We start from the raw sequence: 25,164 nt of genomic DNA on the forward strand, positions 1-25,164 counted from the left end.
TCATAGGATTGCAACTTGGCTTTCATTTTTCCCAGTTTGCCACCGGAAATAGGAGGCACTTTATTTATTTAGAAATAATAAAATAAAATAAAATAAAATAAAATAAAATAAAATAAAATAAAATAAAATAAAATAAAATAAAATAAAATAAAATAAAATAAAATAAAATAAAATAAAATAAAATAAAATAAAATAAAATAAAATAAAATGGTTTGCATTTCTGTGAGCTCCTGTTGTTCTAGTCAGAAAACTGTGATTTCCTCAACAAAAATGTCAAGCCTATAACATAATAGCAAGGATTGCAAGGTACTATAAAAACGAAAAGCAACCGATTTTTAACAGGCACAACAGTAAGGTTTGACTTGCTGCTTCAGCCTCCTGAACATTTTGCAAAGTAATTTAGTGCATGAGAATAGGAACCAAATTAAAAAACAAGTGAAAATCATCTTTTCTATTTGACTTATTCAAGGTAAGTACAAAAAGAGAAGTAGAAATCTGTAAAGCAAATTACTCCATTTGTGGAAAGCCTTGTAGGATAATTATGTTAACATTAACAATGACTATAAATATATCCAACCATCTAGATAATCCTAGCTGAAATTACTATGACATACACAAATCCATGCACACAGAGAACCACATGAATGTGCTGATTCACACCCCCTTTAACCTGAAAAAAAAAACACATTTTAACACTGTGACTCCTCCTGTAAGGCCAGCAGCAGTCTGATGACCTTTAACATCTCATCAAATCTCCTCCTGTGCTGCAAAGTCCCAGTGCAAGCAGTTTTAAGCAATCTACAGAAAGGCAGCCTTTGCAGAGAACCTGGGTGATATATTTTCCTGGTAGGTACGTTTTTACAATAGAAATTTTGCAGCTTCATTATATATCACAATGCTGCAACTATTACAAGTACGGTCCTGTAGATGGGTTGCTAAATGCTGAGTCCATGAAGGTGAAAAGCTCTGCTCCATGCAGATGTCAGATCAAGGCCAACGTATGACTTGGAGACAATACACAAGGGCATTTGCTTCATCCTGTTGTCACACATCCTGCAACTATAGGAGGTAGAAAGCAACTCACTTCATCATGAAAACAGTTTTGCACTGGTTATGGTACAGCATAATGAAATCCACTACTTACATCTAAACACCAGCCTTCTGAGACCCCAACTTTTTACTCCAATATCAGAAGACAGCTCTGAAACACTGACTAAACAAAGACTGAAAGTGGAAAACACTGCATTTCAATGCATCAGGCAAGCAATGCACATTTTAAATATCAAGTACAAATAGGCACATCACAAGGGTTTTGTCCCTGCAAGTCCTCTAGTGGCGATCTCTTAATGGAAGAGCAACTATTAGGCCTGGTGAGCACTGGGCCCTGATATCCTGTTCCCAAGGAGCTTCAAGTCCAGGCTACCCTAGTTGTACTAAATGTGTGTTTATAATGTAGATCACCACTGCCCGTTTGTCAAATAATAATAAATAATAATAATAATAATATTAATAATACCACCACTTAAACTGGGAGTCTCATAAGAAATATTCCTTTTTCCCTTCAGAAATAAGTTAGGCTGATAAAAAGGAAAGTACATCTCAGCACAGAACAGATGACAATGGCATTAATCAACTCTCAAACGAGTATTTTTTTTATTTGAGAGATTTCTGATATTTTACATTACTATTGAGACTACAATCAAATAAATTTAAAGGCCAAAATCTGTCTCAAAAACAAGCAACTGCCTCTCTTACCAGGTCACATAGTGAACCCTCTCTTGCACAAAATTTACATTCAGCAATATTATGAATTATGCATATCTAAAAAACAGAATTGGGCTGTGATATTGTGTCTTATGAAGGCACAGTCAAAAGATTGCAATACCCAAGATATCATTCTTGATAACCACTGGAAGCCAAAGGTGGTACATTATTACAGGTCAAAACTTTGTTTTCTTTGTAACTACACTAATTTTTTAGTGTAGGATAACTGCCATATTTACATTCACGTTTTATTTAAATAACATTTTGTTTTGGGACAAATACACAGAAAACAATAATTACATAGACAATGCAACACAAGAAATTAAGTCAAGTTTTGTATCATACAATCTCATTGTACAAAAGCAAGTTGGCAAAGACTTGTGGATAAACCTATATTACAAGAGAACTTTTTTTCTGTTGATTCTGTAGCATATCTGAAGACATGCTCTTACCCAGAACTGTTTTTTTGCTATTTAGGGACAGTAAAGAATTATTTAACAAAAGTTTTAGCGTCAAGGTGGATGATTCAATTTTGATGCTGGTACATTAGGCATAGTTTTGGAGATATAAATAAAGAACTCACATTCAAAAGTGACTGTTTCTTTTGAGTAACTTGTTTTTAAGCTTTTCTGTATGAGAAGCGTGAAACCTCATTTTATAAGTCATGTGTATGTTCAGATGCAGTAAAATTTGACAAGAATTACAGGTACTCAGCAGTGATGAAAGCAAAGTTCATGTTGTCTAAAACGGAGCTTTTAAGAACAGAAGCACCCTAAACATCCCTTCAAATTACTAAGGTTTATAAGTATAATTAAATTATGTTATATATGTGTGTATGTGTTCTTGTCTGTGTGCACCCTTGTCTGTACGCACTCCTGACACCACATCTTTTAAAGCTGAGCAATTTTAGCCAAAGCTACAGAACTCTTGGTGAGGTATAAAACTGAATTACCCATAAATCTTTTTAAGCATGTCCATAAAAGAGCATATAAATTAAACAAAACTGTGCCTGCAAAAATCAGGCACTGAGTTTTCTTGCTTTTGTAAAGTTTCATTAATATATTAATAAAGGTTTTACATAATTTATACACTCAGATATATACATATATTTTATCTGTAATGTGTGCTTACATACATACAAATGCACGCATGCAAACTTATGTGTACACATACCACACACACATTCACATTCCCTTACCTGCACACATTCAAGTTCTTTTTTTTTAAAGAAAATGCCACAATTTCATAAATGCTGGGATTTGTTCCAGGTTCTTACATGACTTTAGACTTACACAAAAAGATAACTTACATCTATTGTATATGGAAAAAAACTCTGGAATTTACAACCAAATTTTAAAAAGAATGAAAGGAGGAGAGAACGAAAGGAGGAGAGAACAAAGGGAGGAAAGAACAAAAGGAGGAGAGAACGAAAGGAAGAAAGAACGAAAGGAAGAAAGAACACGCACACACCCCTCAAGCTACCAGCTTTCCAATTAGGAATCAATATATTGGAATGAATCTGGTATAAATGCAATATTCAGTGGCAGCTTTTGTATTTTTAACAATAAATGTGAATCTTTTGGAAGTTAAATTAGTACCAGCTTATGGTGAGCAAAATGTTCTTTGCTAGACAGGTCACTGCTGAGCCCCTTTCTTCTTTTGCTCCAGCTCCTGCAAGCGTTCCTCCCTGCACTGCGCATGCTGTGTTCCCACTTTGTGGGCTGTCTCGGTGGCTGTGATGTCAATCTGTGCATATCGGGATGATCCACTCCCTGAAACACCAAACAAAATGGTATAATAGACTATACCACACAGTCCAGAATAAGACTGACTGAGTGTTAAGCTATTGAGAGACTTCTTCCTTGGATTTTCTATGTGGATCTTGGTCTGGCATTGCAGCAGTCTCTATAATGGAGTAAGATGATAAACACAACTAAAGAAGCTTTGTTATCTAGATATTTCAGGTATTTGCTTTTCATCAAATGAGAATCTGAAATGCTTGTATTTCTGCTCCAAGTTTTAATCTTCACCCCTGCTCCTCCCAGTAGATGACAAAATTGAATAAAATGACAATTTAGTCCAATAATAGTGGGGACTGCTAGCGTTAGGTCAGAGGTTGGACTCGATGATCTTGAGGTCTCTTCCAACCTAGAAATTCTGTGATTCTGTGATTCTGTGATAATTGGCAATGAGATAGATAAAAGCTGCTCAGCCTGTTCAAGAGAAGAACAGTTCTGTAAGGGTGCAGACATACAACTCCAGAAGCTGGAAAAACTTTAATATGAAACATTAAAATAGTTATTATCAGCACCTTCAAAGTTATACAAGTTGAGCATGGGTTAGCGTTTGACATTTAAGAAAGTTCATGTCAGTTTATGGAAATAAATCTCTTCGTTCTTAATGCCTTAGTTTACTGTCTTTAAAATAAAACATCACTCTCATATCTCAACAGGGTGTTATACAGAGATCTATATTTATTAAAAAAAAAAAAGTGCTAGCATTTCAAAATTGTAAACATGCTGATATTAAAGGTATTAAAATTAAAATGTCAGTAGCTGAAAATTAAGCATGGAAAATCTATCAATACTAAGGAATTGAATGCCAAATCCTGATTAGGATTAGCTGTCTGTAAGGCATTCCTCCTTACACCTCTAAATGACCGTACATGTTAGTTATAATGCACATTTATGTGCTAATTCTCCAAATGAAGCATTAGAAGTAAATACCCATATGCAGACCAAAGAATCAGGGGGTGAAGGGGAATCAAATGCTTCTGCTAGCTTCCTCTCTGCAGCCTTTTCACATGGAAAGCAGACAGAACACCATATTTCTGTTCTTAAGCATTTGCTGCATGGCTCTACAGGCAGTGTCTTCTTCAGTACCTTTAGAAGCAAGCCTTGTACACCTACACCCACAACCCTGTCTCTGAAGCCAAGCAAGGAAAATTAAACAAATGCAGTCCTAATACATGCAATAAAACTCTTGAGAACATGAAGCAAATTACTGTCTGTCAAACTCCACAGACATAGAAATGTTCACTTTAGGATTGCATATACAATGCACCTGTCAGAGGGATGCAACATCTTATAGAACCTTGTTAGTTCAAAATCTTTCTCAAAAGAGTCAGCAGCTACAAGAAGTGCTTCACAAACGTACCTGGGTACAACTCCACAGTTAGCCAGAGGCTAAATGGGTAGATGAGAAATTAAGATTCCCCATACCATGTACATTCTGCATTACTGCATCCTTTGCTGTTTAAATAGTACTGTAGACTTCCTTACCTCTTATGCTTGTGGTAGGTTCTTGAAGTTCCAGTTCCATGTAATGAAGTTGTTTTTTGGAAGTCGGACTGACAGGAATATTAACATAGGTGGCTGTCTCACTGTGGGGTCGATCTGATGCAGGTACATCAGCTGAATAACCTACTGCCCCTTCTAAAATAAATAATATGTTATTATAGACACTGTGATGACCAGTGATCAATTTCATAAAACACACTGTTCTGTCAAATATTCTGAAAGAAAACATTTAGCAGTAACAACTCAGCTCACCAAATGGTATATTTGTCAATCCTAAATGGGACATGAGAAGACCAAAGCTTCTACAGAAAATATTGTCAGAGACCGATCAAATCAGGAACTACGCAGAAGACCACAGACCACTGCCTGTGATCTCATTGGGTTGTGTCAGAAAACAAACACTGCACAGAATCTTTCTAACAGATGCAAGGTATGCAACATTACTTCGCAAGGCTATCAGCTATATCTCAGATTAATAAAGCCTTACATGAAGCAGCCTGTTCTAGGAAGATATGGACTATTATAGCACGTGCAAGAGAGCACCCAAAACCAGTAGAAGTTCAGAAAGCATGTCACAAAAACAGAGACTGAAGAACTGCTTAAAACAAGGGAAAGGCAATCTTGTGCAGACAGCTTTCCTAGGAGGACTGATGCCAAGTGGGGAAAGACCAAGTAATAAAAGATTTCAACTGTAGAAAAAAAAAAAAAAAAGAAAAAGAAAAAAAAAAAAAAGAAAATTAGACAGTTGGAAATATATCTTTAATAGTTAAGATCACAAGAACACTAAAGATAATCCCACAGAAGCTGAAGAATGTCTGCATCTAGAATTGTCTAAAAAAGAGAGATGTTAATGCCTACCAGGAAATAGTTCTCTATAGAACAATTGTGACTTAAAGGGGACTATATTGTCTATTGGATGACTTCTCAAGACCCCCTCTAGTACTATTTCCAATTATTCTAATCTTGTCAGAAGTGAAACTAAGAGAGAAGATAAAAGGTTAATGTTCCATTCACTGGCCTGCCAAGCATTTCAGCCTTCAAACCCCACCTGACATCAGGCACCTACATCAAGCTTTTCAGTCTTGATGAAATACCAACAGAAAGACTTCCCAGAATTACTTGGGCTATAGGACACCCAAATACAAAGCTGTATTCTGTCTGTACCTAGACAAGGCTTTGAGTCCCACCCTTATGGTACTATTCAGAAAGCCAGTTATCACCTGTCTGCCCAGGCCTGTTGGAGTTCTTACCATTAAACATTTTCTAGGGCGGTGCTCAAGCTTACAGTACCATGGCTGCTACATTCTCACAAGGCATGGGTAACTTAGAATTCATAGTTCAGGTCAGCACAGAGAGATGACAAACTGCAAGTTTACATGCTCATCACCAGGATCACCAGGATCCACCTATGCACACTCTCTCCCATCATTTGTTTTGTGAGTTGTACCCAACTCAGGTCACCTTATAGGCCAAAATGGAAAGCCTGTTTTGAGAATCACAGAATGGTTAAGGTTGGAAGGGACCTCTGGAGGTCGTTCTGTCCAATCCCCCTGCTCAAGCAGGGCCACCAAAACCTGCTTGCCCTGGACCATGTCCAGACAGCTTTTGAATATCTCAAAGGAGGAGGCTCCACAACCTCTCTGGGTAACCTGTGCCAGTGCTCTGTCATCTTCACAGTAAAAAAGTGTTTCCTGATGTTCAGAGGGAACCTCCTTTGCTTTATTTTGTGCCCATTGACTCTTGTCCCATCACAGAACACCACTGAAAATAACAAGGTTCCATTCTCTTTGCACCATCCCTTTAGGTATTTATATATTGATAAGATCCCCCCTCAGTGCTGAGTAGAGGAAGGACCACCTCCCTCAACCAGCTGGTCATGCTTTGCCTAATGCAGACCAGAATACAATTAGCCACTTTCATGGCAAGGGCACACTGTTGGATCATGTTTGATGTGGTGTCCACCAGGACCCCTAGGTCCTTTTCTTAAGCAGGTATTGGTGCCTGGGTTTGTTCATCTCCAGGTGCAGGACACTGCACTTCCCTTTGTCGAACTTCAGGTTTCTGTCAGCCTAGAATCCTCTTTCAGGTTCTCCAGATCTTGCATGAAGACTCTGAGCAGCTTGCCTGTATCAAGAGGAACTCTGTGCTTGCTGGGTTTTGGTTGTGACCAGTAGCATCATGTTAGGTATTCAATTAAGGAAGTCTGGGGCCTAGAATTTGCAAGTAGCTGAGCAAAAGCCCTGAAAACATCAATGATATTTACACAGTACAATCACACGATAAAGATGCAGATGTGTAGTCCTCAGTGTCCCAAGAAGTCATAATTTAACTAACAACTAAGTGAGTTACTGCCACTGCCTCCTACTTCAGGTAGTGCCAGGAGGAGTGCTCCATGGCCTGCAGAGGTCAGTAAGTACTTAACATTAAAATGCCTCTGTCAAGTGAGTTTCCAGAGAAGATGGGTTTTGACTGTTGTTACTGCCTAAATGCCATCATCCATTACATTTTATTAATAAAAAAAAAAAAAAAAAAAAGTTTGTTAAATATATTTTTATAAATACAATGATCACTACTGATTGATTGCTATTGCATTTTAAAGCAATGCATTTCTGATTTTCTTTCTTCCATGTTTATCTTTGGCAACAGCTTGGGGGAAGGGAGAAATGAAGGGGGATTGTTTTTGCTTTTTAAAACATTTTGGTCAATGATTAATGCTAGCTTTCTCCAGAACCAGAGCATAATAATTCCACAACTATATATTTACATATATCTGAGTAAGCTGGTGGAAAAACAGTTGTCATAAGCAAGCAGAAGACTCAGTACCACAAGCTCTGTCTGTCATCACTTACAAAAGGAGTACTAAATTGAAGGGGTAATAAGATGCATGTGTGTGGTTCATCAGCTGTTATGAAAGGAATAAACTTGATCAAATTATGTTGACTTTCATTTATAAGGTCCATCTCAAATGGAAATGTAAAATCCCATACCAAATAAGGCATCATAAATCACTCCTGTGTGTTCACTAGATTGCAGGAGTGACAGCTTCTGAGTGCTAAGAACTAGAGAGAGGTCACCTTAGAGTCTGAGGTTAAGTTGAGGCAGAGGAGTGCAGAGGAAAAATGGTATCACTTTCAGGTTCTTCCTCTCCCTGAAGTTCCTTTCTTTGTCCGCGCATAATACTCATATCAAAACTTTATTTGTCCAAATCACTATGTCTCTTTTAATCCAATCCGGACTTTGTCAGGATATAAATGGAAAGGTAGTAGGTGGTCTTTTTAGAGCACAGAAGAGGATGACTTCCTATATCCAAACAGCATCAGCTGTTAATAAAAGGGGACTTTTTCTTCTTCTTGAACTGCATTATGAACAGCAGAGAGAGCTCATACAATGTTGGGTAACAGTAAGAGTTGTCAGAGGTTACAGTAGGATCCACAATAATGTAATCTCTCTAGACTTAAGCTATTTAAATCAAAGGAATATACTGTACATTCCAAAAATTTTAAAGACTTGTAAACCGACCAATTTTCTGATAGATTTTCATTTTTTAAAAATAAATAAATGAATAAAAACAGGGGCATCCAAGAAGTAACCAACCAATTTCTGACCATCAGACAAGTTGTTGTTCCAAAGCAAGTGAGCAAATGTTAAAAACAATAGGAAAACAAAAGCGAACTAAAAAACAAGAACAACAACAAAGGAGAAATCTTTAAGTCTGCACCAAACATTATTATCAGAAATAGCTAAATGATTCTGTCTTGAGTATTTCATATGAATTTGGCAGATCCATAGCACTGAAAACATGCACCCCAAAATAGTTAAAGTCATAAGCAAATGACAATCATAAGGACTGATACAGCGCAATAGCTGTTAAGGAAAAGATAATTTTTGAAGTCTTTCTATACACTATTAAAGTGATGTAGCAGGAGTTTAAGTCAAGTGCCCTCAAAGCTAGCTAGCAGGAAAACTAGCAAACTATAGGGGTAAATAGGTGAAAGGCTTTGGGAAGCTGAATGTCATATCTGATAATTTTTCTGAGAAAGGGAGAAAAAGGAGAACCAAAAGAAATATTTAAATCAGTAACAGGAGAAGCGTAAAAACAGGAAATGGAGTAGCATTGATAAGAGTGAAAAGAAAAAGAAAGGAAAGGCAAACGTAGGTATGACTGTGGAGAGAAGAAGAGAATGATATTTGAAACTGGTGTTTCAGCCTTTCTTTCAACAAGTGTTGTTCGCAGAAAGAACACCAACACCCGAAGTTAACTGTGTGCACGTGTGTGAGTGTATGAACATACATGTAAAACTGACATGTTCAAAGGCCATCACCTCAGAAAAAATCAACATTTAGAAGAGATCACAATATAAAAGCAAATAAGGAGAAAGAAACAGGAGATGTTAGTGTAGTCCTCTGATGTAACTAGTTGCAAAGATCTTTACTCACCAGGTTCCTCAGGGCTAGTAGGAGTTCCAGGTTCTGAATGAAGTGTCAGCATCTCATAACCACTTTTAGGACCTAGAATACAGGAAAACCATCAATGGCTTCAAAGGTGGGAATCTGCTTAATGAAAACGCAATTTTAGGTTTGGACTTGTAACCTTCTAATCTAAATAGTCATACTGAAAAAAATCCAAGAAAGGATAACAGTGGCTAGTGTTGGCTTTTCTGTGATGATGATATCAGAATTTTCTACAGAGTGCAACAACAAATAAATAAACAATAGGGCATTTTTAAAAGTATTCACACTGAAGGCCACTAAAGTCAACAGCATGTTTTGCTATACATTGATGTGGGAGCGGAGCTGTCTTGAATGCATGAATCAGGGAGAAGAGCGTGGGTGATCTTGGGAGCATCTGGAAGACTCTTGTTAAAATTCCACCTCCAGTATGATGGATAACTTCTTGATTTCTGACAAAGCTCTGTAGAAAGTGCCTAAACTAGCCCTTCCAAAGATAACTTCTCATTCCAAGTGCAAATCGTCATCTTTGCAAGAAGCCAGGTTGCACAACATCACTGGTGCTTCCAGAGCTCTAAGCTGAAAAAAGATGCCCATGTTCCATCGTGATCTCAGACTCCACCCCAGTTCAAGTAAGGCAAGCTGAAAAGCTATGCCCATAGTATGAACGTACTGGTATTAAATCTGAATGACAAATGCTCACAATTTTACCCGCTAATGTTGTTTTTTTCCTCCATTACCATAAGTATCTTTAAATGTGTTTGTTTTTTCTTTTCCAGCATCTCTTTGCTAGGGTACAAAATGTCTCATGGCCTGAGGTGGGTTTTTTGTTGTTGTATTGTTTTGGGCTTATGTTTTTTGGGGTTTGTTTTGTTTTGTTTTTTGATTTATTATTTTTTTTTTTTTTGGTGCGTGCCCTTTGCTAAAGTGCTGGCAACATTTTACTGCTGTGAATAAAATTACTGCCTATGCTCTGACACTTATCTCATCTGTCACTGCCTCTTCTAAACTTATCCCATCTGTCAATGCCTTTCTAACAAAAACCTGCAAAGCAAAAAACCCAAAGATATGTAAGTGTTACAATAGGGAATCAAATCATACATTACTTTTTACCATTTCTGAAGTTTAAAATATTTTAAGTTGAAATTAATTTAAACTTACATGCACACACACACCTCATAACCAGTTGTACCTACCAGCTTGGAGACTGTGCCCTTTATGTAGTTTCAGAGACCCAGAAGATGCCATGACAGAAGAAGCACCTGTTTTCAGAGAGATATTCACATTAAACCTAAATACCTGTTGCTATTATTAGATACCTGCTGTGCATCATCATTCTTAGTAAGTGTTTCTGAAACATCAAGAAAAATTCTAGTGAAAAATACAAGTCTCTGTTCTTCCTTCAAGCAGTATGTTTTTTTGCAAAATTCTTTATCCTGAGATGATTGTGGCATTATAATCTAACTTTGTTGTTCTTGTTTTGGTTGGGTTGTTGATTTTTAGAAAGAGAGGATGCCTTCTATAAAACTTTGAGATATCTGGCCTCCCTATTCATGGTGACCTTATTCACAGAGAAGTTCATCTTCAATCGAGAAGTAAAATGGCAGTAAAAAACTGAGGAGTTGCCTTTGCAATCCATAACACAGCTTTGGTAGCCACAAAGTTAAAGCTGTCATTAAAATCTCACCAGACTGGATCCAAAACCTAACAAAATTAACGGGAATAACTGTATCTCAGTTCAGTAGTCCACTGTTCAGTGATATAAGAATACATGAACGGGGGCAAGCTGAAGGCTAGGTGAAGGATCTAGCTTTAGAGTGCTGCAGCCAGAAAAGCTTTACCAAGGGCATGTCTGATGGCTCAGTCTTCTTTCTTCTGCCGTTTTCAGATCATCATGAATGTCCCAAACACAATTCTAGATAAGGAAGCTTGAAGGACGATAAGCCAGCAGCTCGGAAACATACAAAGTGGTGCATGTTTGTCTGTATCCCCATATCCCTTCTTTACACAACCAGCAAACTAATCAGGACTATACCTACCTGTTCAGTTAGAATTCTTGTTATCCAGCCATGAATTTCTTCTCTCTGCTGTTCTTACAATGAGCGCCTTAATCAAGGTGAGTGGCATTTACTTCCTGACATGAATAATTTCAAGGGAACTTCTTGTGCAAGTAAGTGGTACTTAACAGAAATGAGGTAGGAGGCTGTGCTTATGAGTAACCCTGCCACTGGTGACAGGGCAGCTATGCCACGTGCTGCTGGGTGTTTGGGATCAGGTATAAAATTAATACTGTCTTCAAAACTGATGAATAGTCTCGGAGCAGGATAGACACCTCTCTGCAAATTGTTTTTAAAATAGCATCCAAAAATTAACATAATTCATAAGCAACATGAAGAAATTCTTCAAGATAAATACAATCTCAAGTGCTTAAGAAACCTACATGACCTAGGAACCTAAAGAAAATGGCAATTCTTTATTTTTTCCCCTGCATAAAGTATATATTAATGGATTTTATTTTCTAATTGTAATCATTTTCATGCTTATGAAATTATTTCCACACTTTTATAAAATAAATCTAAATAAAGTATACATAATTTCACTTATCGAGGATGGTAGGTTAAAAAGTAGTGAACATATTCAAAAGCACAAGACTGAACCAAAACCTTTGGTTTTGCATTTTTTGCTTTGTACTCAAAGGCATGTTTAGGGTAACACAAGGTTACAAGAATTTTCAAGCATGCCATCCTGAAAAAAACTGATTTTGTATTTTAACCAATGAGTTCAGATTGTAGAATCTTTATGTATCCTGAAGAGAGCTTAAGCACTAAAAATATTGTTTGAACTTTTGTTTTTAACAAGGCTGTTGATATAAATAAATACAAAAATAGGACAGAGAAGTATGACATCCTGGACTAGCTGATTTACTTGTATTTTCACTGTGACTGATTTTCCTTTTTCTCACCTCAGAACATTCTGTCTCTGCATTATTAAGTATATCTGAATATACCTCATGCAGCTGAAAGTCTCATCTCACTTTGAGAAGAAGACTACAGCTTTATGCTAATTGCAGCTTCATCACAAAACTGGTATTTTTTTCCCCTCAAAAACTTTATGCAATTCAATAGAAATCATTCTACAGGAAATATGGATTTTTAAGCAACATTTTTAGGATTTATGAAGAGCGCACACAACAGGAAAGGAAATTTACAACCATAAAGTGTTCCAGTCCATTTATCGTCAAGTTGAAATTTTCCGATTTGAAGATGCTTTAAAAGAGCTGTGTTAATGTTTCAAGGTTTGACCTGTTGCATTTTCCTCATTTTCAAATCTGGCAACTAACAAATACTTACATAGTCAAATCTCTCATGGAATTCTTGTGAAGCTTTGAACTGCACTGTATAAACAGGCGTCAACAGAGTTTGACCTATTTTCTTCCTTCTCCTTTACAGCTACCACATATACTGTCTTGTTTCTCATTTGTGAATCCTAGGATAACACTTGAAGGAACAGAAAAGCTAGCAAGATAGCTTCTGAACATATGAAGCATCCAGTAGGAGACAGACAATCCCTTCCATTGTTGTTTTCATCTTACAAGGGATTGTTAAGAATAAATTTCTGCAGTTTCCTATGCCGTCCAATTCTGTGTGGCTGACTCGTTCATGTCTTTGTTATAACTGAATAGTTCATCAAGAAAGCTATTTGTATTCTACTTCCTTCAACGTATAAGGAGACAATGATATTCAAAATGTAAAAAAATGAAAATAAGTTGCCTCCTTCCAGAATATTTTGCATTCCTACCTATGATTAGACTCAAAACTCCAGTGTAGTTCAGTGAAGACAACCACTATTTGAAAAGTTTTTCCAACTGTAGGTTCATTTCTTTATGTCCACTCTTCAAAAAATAAGCACAACCTACAGCACACATACCACAAGAAACAGCCATGAAAATAGCTCTTATGGCTCTTGTAATGCTTAGCCCCGTGATGTATAGTGGACACTGTTCAGCATACAGTCCTTTACTGGCTCAATAAATGTATCATTGTGGATATTATTTTTCTACAGCTGAAGAACAGATAACATATACAATTATGTGAATTATGAATTATTTCCAAACTAAGCAACAATAACCAACTCAGTATGAGACAAATTCTTCTTTCTCACCACTCTCAATTAATTCCTTGAAACTCCTAAGCCTGGAATAGAAGCATCAAGCTGAACATGTTTGCAATAAAAATATTAAAAATGCCTGAGAGAAAGCCTGGTTTTCCATCATAAAAGCTAAGCTGTCAGACAGACAAGTTCATTTTCAGCATCCATCAACCATTATATACTTAATTTTATTCTTTTTTCTAATCTCCCTTGACTCCCTATCTACCTAAGAATAACGTAATAGAGATGCTGTGTTCATAATCAACACCCTGACTTTTCAGCTGAATTCCAATCCACAGCATTGTTTTATGTTTATTCCTTAATTCAGCCTCTCAGAACATCTTCAGTCAAGCATTGTGTAGGTATTACAACAAAGAGGCTGACAGATAGCAAGAGCGTCTGTCGCAATGCTGATGAATTTGCTCATTTACAATATGGAAAAAAAATGGAACTGTGCAGCCAAAAAATAAAAAATAAAAGAAATTTAGGAGTAACAAAACTTTACAATATTCAAGTATACAGCTTCCAAAAGAGAACATTTTTTGACGTATTTTCCCACTCAGCTACTGATTTTTGTAATACCAGAGCCTGCAGCACAGAAGAACAAGGAGACCAGAGCTTCCACAAAAGAGCACAAGATTTAACTGACAGACCTCAGTTACAGCAAGAAACACCTCAACTATTCAGAAATGCATTCTAAATGTAAGAACGGTAAAGGACTTCAGACAAATTAGACGGATTAAGAATTCTCACTGCAGAACACACTAAACAAACACCGAGCAGACACATACCTAGAAGCACATCCTAGCCTTGGGACAGAGATTTGAACTAGACAAGCACTCGAGCCTTGTTTTTCCTACTCCCTGTAAAACGCGTCACAGTGATTTATAGCACCAGAAGGACAAACAAGAAAGCAATGAGCTCTTTAGCTGACCATCCTGTGACAAAAAGTGCTGTCCTTTGATTCCAGCTCTCAACACTGAATGTGCACTTCATTCATGATCCCTTAATTCAAAATACATATGGTTCATATTTATGAACATTTTCCAGCTTGCCATTAGAACTAGACACATTTCTCTGAAGTAGCTTATTTTATTGCCCAGCATACATAACTGAGAGTAGCAGGAGAATATCATCCCCCACACTCACAAGCAATATACTGATACACATTTAAACTGTAACTCCATTTGTTGGTACAAAACTGAGGCACTCAAGAGCAAAAATTGTTGAATGGTTCAAGTGGACACCAGTAGCACTAAAAGAGGTGTGCTGGCATTTGTATTAAAAAAAAAAAAATGTAAACTGAAGAATATGAAAAAAATTACATGAAAAATGTAAATTGAAGAATAAAGTTCTACAGGTATACATAGTAACAGAATCACATGAGACTATTTGAGAGCTGAAGACCCCACAAAGACAGTTAAAAACTTCAGCTGCTGTATCCACCTAAAGCATTTTATATGCATTGCAACAAATAGTCGTTTCTTTTCCTAGTGTACCAGATATGAAAAACAACCCATTTTTTCAGCATTGCATCTTCCCTTTTTGTTGATCTTAAAAGCTGCCTTCTATCTGCATTTCCAGTTTGCTTTTGATAAGTTTTTTTCAAAACATCTAACTCCTTCACCTGCATGAATACCCTGAGATCAAGTTCTCAGCAGATCTTGTTTGCATGCACACTTAATTTGCCACTGACCTCAGTGTAGAAATAATATTGTACCCACCACACCTAGCTGTAGATGCAAGTGCCCCTACATTTACATCATAAGAATTTACATCATAAGAATTGCTGTGGTTTCCTTGGGTTGATTAAAGGACTAGAAACCTGAGTATTAGATAGAAAAATAAAATTAGATGTAATGATCCAATTTGTGCTTCTACTTAGACCTCTATAAATCAGGAGTAATTCCACTGACTCAAGTGGAATAACTAGGAATAAGATCTGCTACATGCTTCTGGATTTTCTCCTGCTAAGGCAAACAAAGGAATAGAATTACTTATGACCTTCTCCAAAGACATCTCCTGATCCTAGGAATCTTACTGGATTTGTTCACACAAGCATCAGTTAGCTACTTTTTTTTTTTTTTTTTTTTTTTTTTTTAAGATTTTTTAAATTAATAAAGAAACCCGAGCACAAGGTAGTGTTCTTTTTGAAGAAGGGTACATGATAAATTTAGTGGATCTATTGAATTATCAAGTAGATAGTTAATGAATACAAAGATATTTAAGAAACTAAACAACTTCCCTACACAGATCTCTCAAAGAATGAAATGGAGACAGTACACAAAAACAAGCATACTTAAAGCCTTACAAAATGTTATGTGTGAAGCAAAATGATGATATAATTTACTGACTGTGTCAGTCAACAGTTTCATGGGCATAAGAGAAGCCACACTATATTGCCTCTGGTAAGGATCCATTCCTGTGGTCTTGTGTTATTTAGAAAACTGGTTATATACACAAAACATATAAATCAAGCTTGCCTTTGATGTTAATATAGCATAAAAGAACTTCATCCTGACTTCAAGAATGTAAGCAGGAAAAGCAATAAATAACTTTCTATAGAAACTGACAAGTTTGAACCTCTTTACATTATAAAATGAAGGAAACAGTCAAATACATTAATCTTTGCAACAGAAGATACTACAGATTACATGTACTTCATAAATGTCAGTCTCAGGAATAGCAGCAGCAAAACCTACCGCAAGCAGGATGCTTCTCAATACAGTCTTTAGTTCTATTTCCATAAGTCTGCTGTTTTGCTGATCACCATTTGGGACCATTTGGGCATTATTTTTTAACAAAACAAGTAACTAAGTGGTTCCTACCTGGTATAGCTGGTAAGACTCCAGACTGTAATATTGCTGATCCCTAAAGAAAACAGAAAATTTTAGAATGAAAATCTTTAAAAATTAAATTTTAAAAATTAAAAAAAGTATACAAAGTATAGGAAGAATGGCAGAAAAAACACTTCACCATCACAAAGGCTTAATACGTGCTATTCAAATCTGGAACACAAGCAGGCAAAAGTGTTCATACCTGGAGGTGTTTAGAACAGGCATAAGTTGTGAAACCCTCATGTACCTTAGTAAAAGCAAACTAACTTTGCTAACTTTTTGCTTTGGTTGCTTTGCAACAGCTGGAACAAGCACAATGAGGCTTAGCACAATTGAATCAGTCATGAACCAACCTACAAAAAGCAACAAAATTTGGTATTCAGACACAGCTAGCACTGAGTTGGAGTAACAGATAAAATAATTAACAGATTAATTAAGGTCATGTCTATATTTGCTTAAAATGGTAGGTGCTGTGAGCAGACCAAAGTTGTGTGTGCTTGTCCCAGCTGCACAAAACCAGCACATTTTATTTTGGAGATCAGACTGACTTCAGACTGCCTTCAAATTCTTCAAGACATCAAGGTATGTCTCTAGAAAAGCTTTGAGCCATCTCAGTTACTTTACGTTACTGGTATCAGTACAGTGGCAGCTGAGGCACATCAAAGCAGGCAGCCTGAGTACCAGTGCCCATCCACACCCAACAGTAAGCACGTTCCAAAATATGCAGGACACATTTTTCCCAACTATGCTACGTCATTCAAAGATGATCTGGAGGATGCTCTGGCACTTTGATCTCCAGACAACATCAAGGCTGCTCCTACACTAAAACATCAAGGTAGGCTATGAAGCCAGCATGTTCTGTGCTGCAGACCACCACTCTGCCAAGGAGATCTCTTTTACTTCTGGGATATTCACAAGAGCAATAATTCATCATCACGATCTATTCTTTTTGATTAATAAATGCATCTTTTGGACTTTGAAGTGGAAAAACACTCTATGCTTCCTGGACCTGAGCAATAACACTGCTCAATTCCAAAGCAGTAAAATTCCATTTTATGTTAACACCTGGCATTGGTTTTCTTAATCTAAACACACAGACTTTCTTGTGACCTCTGATATGTTTCCTACACTTTCCTATGAACTGATAGCTTTTGAGAAGCTATCAGGATTTTATATATACTACTTATCTTCACCTCTGTACAAGCACTGTTTACTGTTTTAACTTCCCCAAAATTTCTCAATAGAAAACGAAATAGTTTATTTATGTACTAGAAAGTTCAAGCCATACTAATTCCTGCACAAAGTCTTCTTAAGGCAAACATATTAAGATGTAAATCTTATTACATAACGCATTGCTGAATTCAGAACAAGGTGACACCACTGAACAGTGAGATGGAAGAAAAAGAATTTCACAGGATTCATTCTACCTGAAAAACAAAATAATAATAAAATAAAAATCTAAGCACAGAAATTCCCAGAAGCAATATTTTCTGCGAAATTATGTGTCAGGATGCTTTCAAGTGGTGATGTAGCTTCTGATTCAAGAATCAGAGATTATTTTCTTGATGGTATATTAATCACTTTAAGGCTTCCTTTTGTTTACTACTTCAAAAAAATCTTTTTTTCTGAGCTGCCTTCCATTTTTCAGAAACTATAAATGTGACATACAAGAAAAACTGTCAGAGTTAGCAAATCTATCCAACTTCACTTAATGCAAGTGGAAAGACTTTGGCTTTGATGGAACTTGCATTGAAGTGGGAAAAGATTAGAAAAGATTACAGTGATTCTGCTTCACACAATAAAATACACATTAAAAGAGCTTCATTGGACCTTTGGGGGTGTAAGGAATTTTTTTTGAATGCCATTTTGATATCTGCAACACAAAACAGCCTAGAATAGTAGCATAGCACACATCAGACAGGAGACCAGCCTGATCCTATTGCAGACATGGAATCTCCAGCCTCAGTGTTTATGGAGTTTTTGTGCTAGCAGTATGTTTTAACATAAGAGACACTGAATGTGAGCAACTGTTTAGAGTGGAAAGGGGGTGGAGGGATCAGAAACATAGACCAGATTTCATTTCTGAAACAAGAAAAATATCATCCTGCAGTATTTCGGAAAAAATAAAAATAAAACATTAATTTAACCATATGGAATGTTGTTTGTTCCTATAGTTACTGTGTGCCATCACAGAAGATGCTGATTTCAGCTGGGGGGTATGCATACTTATCTGCTCAGGTAACATACAGAAGACTTTGGAATCCAATGTGAGCAATATCATGTATATTTAGGTAACATAATACGTTTCTGTTGCAATAGAATTTCTACATTTTTTGTCTCTTTTTTTATATCAGACTTCAAAAATACATTTCTCCTGTCTCCAATAATTTATTATGGGTATGTTAATATAGAATGCAAAAATAAAATAAAAAAAAAATCCTGACTTTTTTGTGTCTGTGGATGTAAAACAGATTATGGTGTCTTTACGGTAACACCTGCTAGTTTAGTTAATGAAATAGAAAGCATCAGACTGCAGTGCTGAATCACATGAAATTCAAATCTTGCTAATGAGAAGGGGTCTCACAACTTTCTTGCAGTTTTTTTGCTTTTACAAACAAAGGAGTATTTTTGTAACTTGTGGGGTAGGGGAGAACCATATGTTTATCATTTCACAAAGTCAATCACAAATTGTTTGGGGAGGGGAAAAAAGCCTTTATCTTCCCTTTTGCCCCTAGACTCATTATCTGTACAGCCTTGCTGTCATTCAGGGCTTGTGCTTGATGCATGAAACTAGATAGCAAGTCTGAAAAATATTTTTAACTCTTTTCCCATAAATGCATTGCACATCAGAATATCATAAACTATGGTAAAAACATGGATAGAAACTTAGGATAGAAAGCAGAAAACCTGAAAGAAGATGGAGAACTCTTTAAAGAAAGAAGGCACTTGTTTATTCTTTGAGTCTCCCAGAGAGAACTCTTTCAACAGTACAGACCTTACAAGCAACAGTGATGCAAAGAAACAAATAAACTGAAAATTTTCACTAGAATAGGTTTTTTTCTCAATTTATAGCAAAGTTATTATTTGCAAAATAGCATTGGCTCCTACATGCTAAGTAGCTCTGTTTCCCCTGTAAATCCAAATTGTAACTACTTGATTTACTTGCAAATTAATTTTTGCTCTTTTTCTATCTTCTCATCATTGCATAAGTATAGCACTTCTGCAAGGAACAGAGGGATTAAAAAGCTAGCAACACTGAATGTTTCAGCTGCAGAAACTTTGATTTTTAACTCACATTAAGCAGCACAACTCCAAACAAAATAATAAAATCAACAGGGAGTTCAGACCTCTGAATGTTAGTGCAGCATTCAAACCATCACTTTTTATTTATTCTGTGCATCATATATCGTGTGGAAATAGCCAAAATTATAGAGATGTCACTCTGTTAACATATGCACAGTTTGTTCAACAGTGGAGTCTTATTTCATGACTGGAATTCCTAGTCACTCTTACAAAATAAATTCTAAATAGTTTTTCATAAAAATGTATGGGTTAGGTGGGTAAGATAAGAAAACTGATGAAAGACTAGACAAATAATATCAAACAAATATACCTTCAAACTCATTATTAGAAGATTAGATCACACCTGATAAAAAGATGCAAAAGGGCTAGAAGAAGTTAGATGGGTGAAATTTCATCAGATATGGGACACTGATAAAATATTGTTGGAATTATAGTGAAGAGATGGAAGACAACAAATAAACAGAAGAATCAGATGTGATTAGATTTAAAAAAAAAAAGTCAAAGATAATAACAAAAAAATTAAACCAATCTTTTGTCATCAAGTGATTTTTCTAGACTATAAAGTTGTTGTTTTCATTTTCATTTCACTGCACTTATTCTATTATTTCTGCAACTGCAAGGCCTCCTGCAACAATCCTTAAGAAGAAAGAGCCTCCACTGACTTACAGTGGCTGCTGCTGAGGCAACCCAGTAGACAGAATGAGATTAGAGACTTAATTTTTTTTTTATTCTACATAACAAAGACAAAACATGCTTTGGTCTGCAGGAAACAAAAATTTAAATTACTATGGCATAATGTAAGTGCACGGCTTTCATATGCAGAGTATAATACAGAACTCAAACTACCATTAAGCCAAAGAAGAAAATGAGTAAGTGACCTCACTCATATTACATGCTTTTGTTATGCCTGATGTGATATTCAGACAATAACTAATGATGAGAGTGCCTAAATCCTGGAAATCTACTGCTACTTATAAAATAATTTAAGTTAAACATCATTCTAATGTGGATTCTTTTATCTGTGACCCACGAGCTGAGTGCTGAAATATGTGATGCATGGTTGTTAGTTCAAACAACCTCACCACTACAACACCCACAGTAAACGGATATGTACCACTTGTATATCACACATCATGAACTACATGTCCAGGGCTATTTTAACTCTGGTAGTGATCTGGCTGCTGTCAGATGACATTCATTTTTGATGTTCTGCTTCCAAATAACTTGGGTAGGGTTCAATGATAGATGTTAGGAGAACCACTAGTTTGATACACTGGATCATTATTCACAGATTAGCTCTGTTGCCCTAAACAGCTGAACAGAATCTAAGCATTGGCATTTATTTGTGTGTGTGTGTGTGTGTGTGCAAATAACCATCACAATTATTTTTACAATCAAAAATTAGTTATTTTGTCTCATGTATATTTGATATATCTCTCCCCCTTTTTTTTGTTTCATTTGATTTTATTGTTTGATTCACTTCAATTTCCATGAAATACATGTTTTACTAAATCAGTCCTCATTTAAAAAAAAAAAAAAAAAAAAAAAAAAAGCAGAACAAATACTGTCCCATTTAAAGAGCAACATGTCTACATTTCTTTACATACACAAATCACTCTTACAGCTAATTCCTCCTCCTACTGGCTCCAAGGGTATAAAACATATACATTCTCAAAGAGACAAAACATTTTTGTTTCATATTTTTAAACACGGCTGATAAAAAAGGAGGAAGCCACGCTTCCAAGAAAGAGTACATCAGCTTCTGTAGTTTGCAATGCTGAGCTGGTCTCCATCATCACTGGCAAGAGAAATGAAATGCCATTTGCCTGATTACTGTCAACATTTCAGACACACCTCATCAGCCACAGCTTATGTCATTCCCTTTGTGTATCTTTGGAACTAAAGCTTCGCTTTCAGCTCATCTAAGTTTTTTATAGCTCCGTTATTCTGAACCTAGTAAGAGCTAGATGTACAAGGGTTTAAGTGTCATTTGCATTTGTTTGTGCATATCTATGAAGCTTTGCCACAGCCTGGATCCTCAGACTGGAAGAAAGGCTCAACATAAATGAGAAGACCCCATCTTCTTTTTTGGAAAGAGGAAACAGTGATAGGAGCAATTATCCGCAGTCAGATTTTTATCCTGCACACATCAAAAATATGATCATAATTGGAGAAGATGGAATGCAACACTGTCCATCTGCTTACTTTTCAAGAAGGTTATGATCTAATTTTTTTTCTCTTCTTCCCTCCTCCCCCCCATATTTTTGAAGCCACTGTGCTTTATCAAGGCCATGCAAAGCATCCAGTTTTTCAAAAGAAGACCATCAAAATCATGACTCAGAATCCATAGGTTGGTCACCGAAAAGAGAAAAACGAAGTGGACTTCTCTAACAATAAACAAACATTCTCATGCCTGCTGTATACAGCTGATAGCCCTTCATCAGTATCCCTGTGATTGCTTCACATAGTTTGTATGTAGAGGGAGGCAGCAGATTGCAGTTATGTTTATGACTATAGCATCTTGAGCTATAAGCAACTTCAAAAAGGAAGCAAAGGATTCAGTGGGAAATCCTGAGTGAGGATTTTGAAATTAGCATCACAAAAATATAAAATTGTAAACTGCTTTTAGAAAATGGAAAAGAAAATGCCTCAAACATGCCCAAAGTTCTGCAAAGCTCAGATACTTCAGCAAAAATAAATCCGTTCCTAATGAAACTCACAGCTAATGTACTTTTATCATGAGGATTAAAGGCTATGACTTATTCTTGGAGCAAACCAAAAGAAAAGTTTAAAGCTGAAATGCCTAGGCTGCCACGGGAAAAAAAAGAGTTCCCAGGAAAGGTCAATAAATATGGACACGTGGAGCAACCTTTAAAGGTCATGTGCTTTGCTGGGCTGTTTCACAATGCCCAGCAGTTGATCAGGTTCTGAACAATACAAAATTATTAAACTCTACAGTCTTTCGTAACTCCAAATGAAACAGAAACTCCAGACCATGGCATGCTTCAGGTGCAGGGCTCCAATTTCAGCTGCAACCTTCTGATTACTCAGCTTCATCTGTTGCAAGCCAACTGCTGGCTTACAGAAGGATTGCTGAAGTCAGTTCAGAAACATCTCAGTTTGCTCAGCCAAACCTAAACATCAGCTATTTTCTGAAGCGTGAGGCTGATGAGTTTAGTGGCACTGGCAAGCAGTGCCCTGTGTCACATTAAAATGTGTCTCCTGAAACCTGCAGAATAGTCACAACCCCACTAACCCACAGGTTAGAGGTATTATTTAAACCAAAAGAGATGAGAAAGAATTAAAAGTATTGTTTAGTTCTAGTCCAGATCTGTGTACTGTTCTTGTATTTTTACAGAGGAACACTTCAGTGGTGACAATGAACTACCATGCCGGTCACAGGCCTTTGTTGAGAGGGGCCTCCTGCTTCTTGCTGTGAGCGTCCCAGCCACCTGCAAATGTGAGCCATTTGCCACAATACGACCACTGGCATCATACTGCAGCTCTGAAAATGACACTCTACAAGATCGTAGAATATCCCAAGCTGGAAGGGACCCACAGGGGTCATCAAGTCCAACTCCTGGCTCCACACAGGGCCATCCAAAACTCAAACCACATGTCTGCGAGCATTGTCTAAATGCTTCTTGAACTCCAGCACCTTGGGGCCATAACTGCTGCCCTGTGGAACCTGTCCCAGGGCCCGACCACCCTCTGGGTGCAGAACCTTTCCCTAACCCCCAGCCTGACCCTCCCCTGTCCCAGCTCCATGCTGTTCCCTTGGGTCCTGTCGCTGTCCCCAGGGAGCACAGCTCAGTGCCTGCCCCTCTGCTCCCCTCATGAGGGAGCTGCAGGCCGCCATGAGGCCCACAAAGGCACTGTCACCAGCACGCAACAGTCCAGCAGAACAACATAAACAATCCTTTCCTTTATTACCCTCTGTTCTTCGAAGAGAGTAAGAAAGCCTGGGCTGAGCCCTCTGCCATGGCTGCCACAAAAGCCAGTACCTGGACCCTGCTACCCAGCTTCCACCCAGAGATGAAAGCCATTTCCAGCTGGTGGCCATAGCCCCAAAATTCAGATGGTAGGAGTCTGGGTTGCAATGCTGAAGGGTCAAATTTTGTGCCCTGCTACCAATATGGTACTGGCACGAGGAAGCTGACACAGCAACAAGTAACGTGGTTTATTCTTGTTTTGGTATTCAAAAATGGACCTTGAATCAGAATATACCAGAGAGTCACACTAGTCCTGTGCCAAACTGGACTGTAATGCAATTAATTATGTAGCCACATATCCTCTTTTCCATGGGACATCTGCCCCATTCACTGCCTAAGAGAGACACATGTGGGTAAAATCAAGACAGCAGGAGCAACTGTAAATCTGTCAATTCCTTAACAGTAAGGGGTTTAGCTTTTCAACCTAAATAACTTCCTTTTAACATCACACATTACATGCAAAAGTGTTTAGGCAGAATGCTAAAGGAGACAGCTATGCAATCCCAACCAGTACATATAAAATAGCTGGCATAAACACATCAATGAAGTTTGTGTCTGTTTCCAGACGCTAACACAAGTCAATCTTGCATACTTTTGGGCTAGACCAAAAAAAGTCAAGGGCATAAATAGCTGACACAAACCAATAAAGCTCACCCTGAGCAGAATCTGAAGGCACACAACACTAAAGCAACAGCAACAGTCCTAGCACCAGTATCAGCTAGATAGTTTTTCATGCTTGTGGTTACAGAGAAATGCCCCAAACCACAATAGCCTTAGTGATGTAAATAAAGACATTCCACCACCTCCCTCAAACAGAGATTTGGGATATTTTTAGTCTTACATTTTTGAACTACTTTCATAAGGTTTATTTTTCTTATAGTACTTTTAAAAAATGGCTATTTTGGTTCCAGATGATTTAATTCCCCTGGAAATTTGATCCATCTATCCTTAACCACAGGGAAAAATCAGAAGCACTGATTTCTATGCAGGTAGAAGCACTTCTTTGTCTTAGAGAGGTGTTACAGTGATGAGCACAGTGGCAAGCTGCAGAGAGAGATACTGCAGTAGCAAATCCTCAGGGTGAATCAATATAAGCCATTCCATTCAGAAGCCAGACACTATGAGTGTCCCTGAACACAGGATCTCATCTAAGCTTCATGACAGACCTCACACCACTAAGACATTGGAGTATGATCAGGACACCTTTCACCTCAGAGGAGGGCTTTCATAGCCAGAGCTATGGCTAAGCTGTAAAATTCAACCAACAAGAAGAAATGGCTAATCAAGAGACAGCAAATGGCTTCTGAAATAATTTTCATTTTCTGTATGTGATAAACATGCCTAGAATTGATGCAGGAGTTAGAAAGCAGG

General features: G+C 37.1%; 1 protein-coding gene across 2 annotated transcripts in view; it reads right to left on the minus strand.

Moving 5' to 3' along the window:
- Positions 1-1,699: 1,699 nt before the first annotated feature.
- The window catches only part of DOK7 (docking protein 7), a 64,900-nt gene continuing 41,435 nt past the window's right edge, over positions 1,700-25,164 (minus strand). For both annotated transcript variants that reach the window (XM_082760023.1, XM_082760024.1), the window contains exons 8-12: positions 16,490-16,532; positions 10,709-10,774; positions 9,501-9,572; positions 5,046-5,198; positions 1,700-3,536 (exon numbers count right to left, since the gene is read on the minus strand). In XM_082760023.1, coding sequence (XP_082616149.1) covers positions 3,400-3,536; positions 5,046-5,198; positions 9,501-9,572; positions 10,709-10,774; positions 16,490-16,532 — 471 coding nt within the window. In that variant the 3' untranslated portion in view covers positions 1,700-3,399. The remainder of the gene's footprint in view (positions 3,537-5,045; positions 5,199-9,500; positions 9,573-10,708; positions 10,775-16,489; positions 16,533-25,164) is intronic.

Source organism: Aythya marila (assembly GCF_965140915.1).
Source record: "Aythya marila genome assembly, chromosome: 4".
NCBI lineage: Eukaryota > Metazoa > Chordata > Aves > Anseriformes > Anatidae > Aythya > Aythya marila.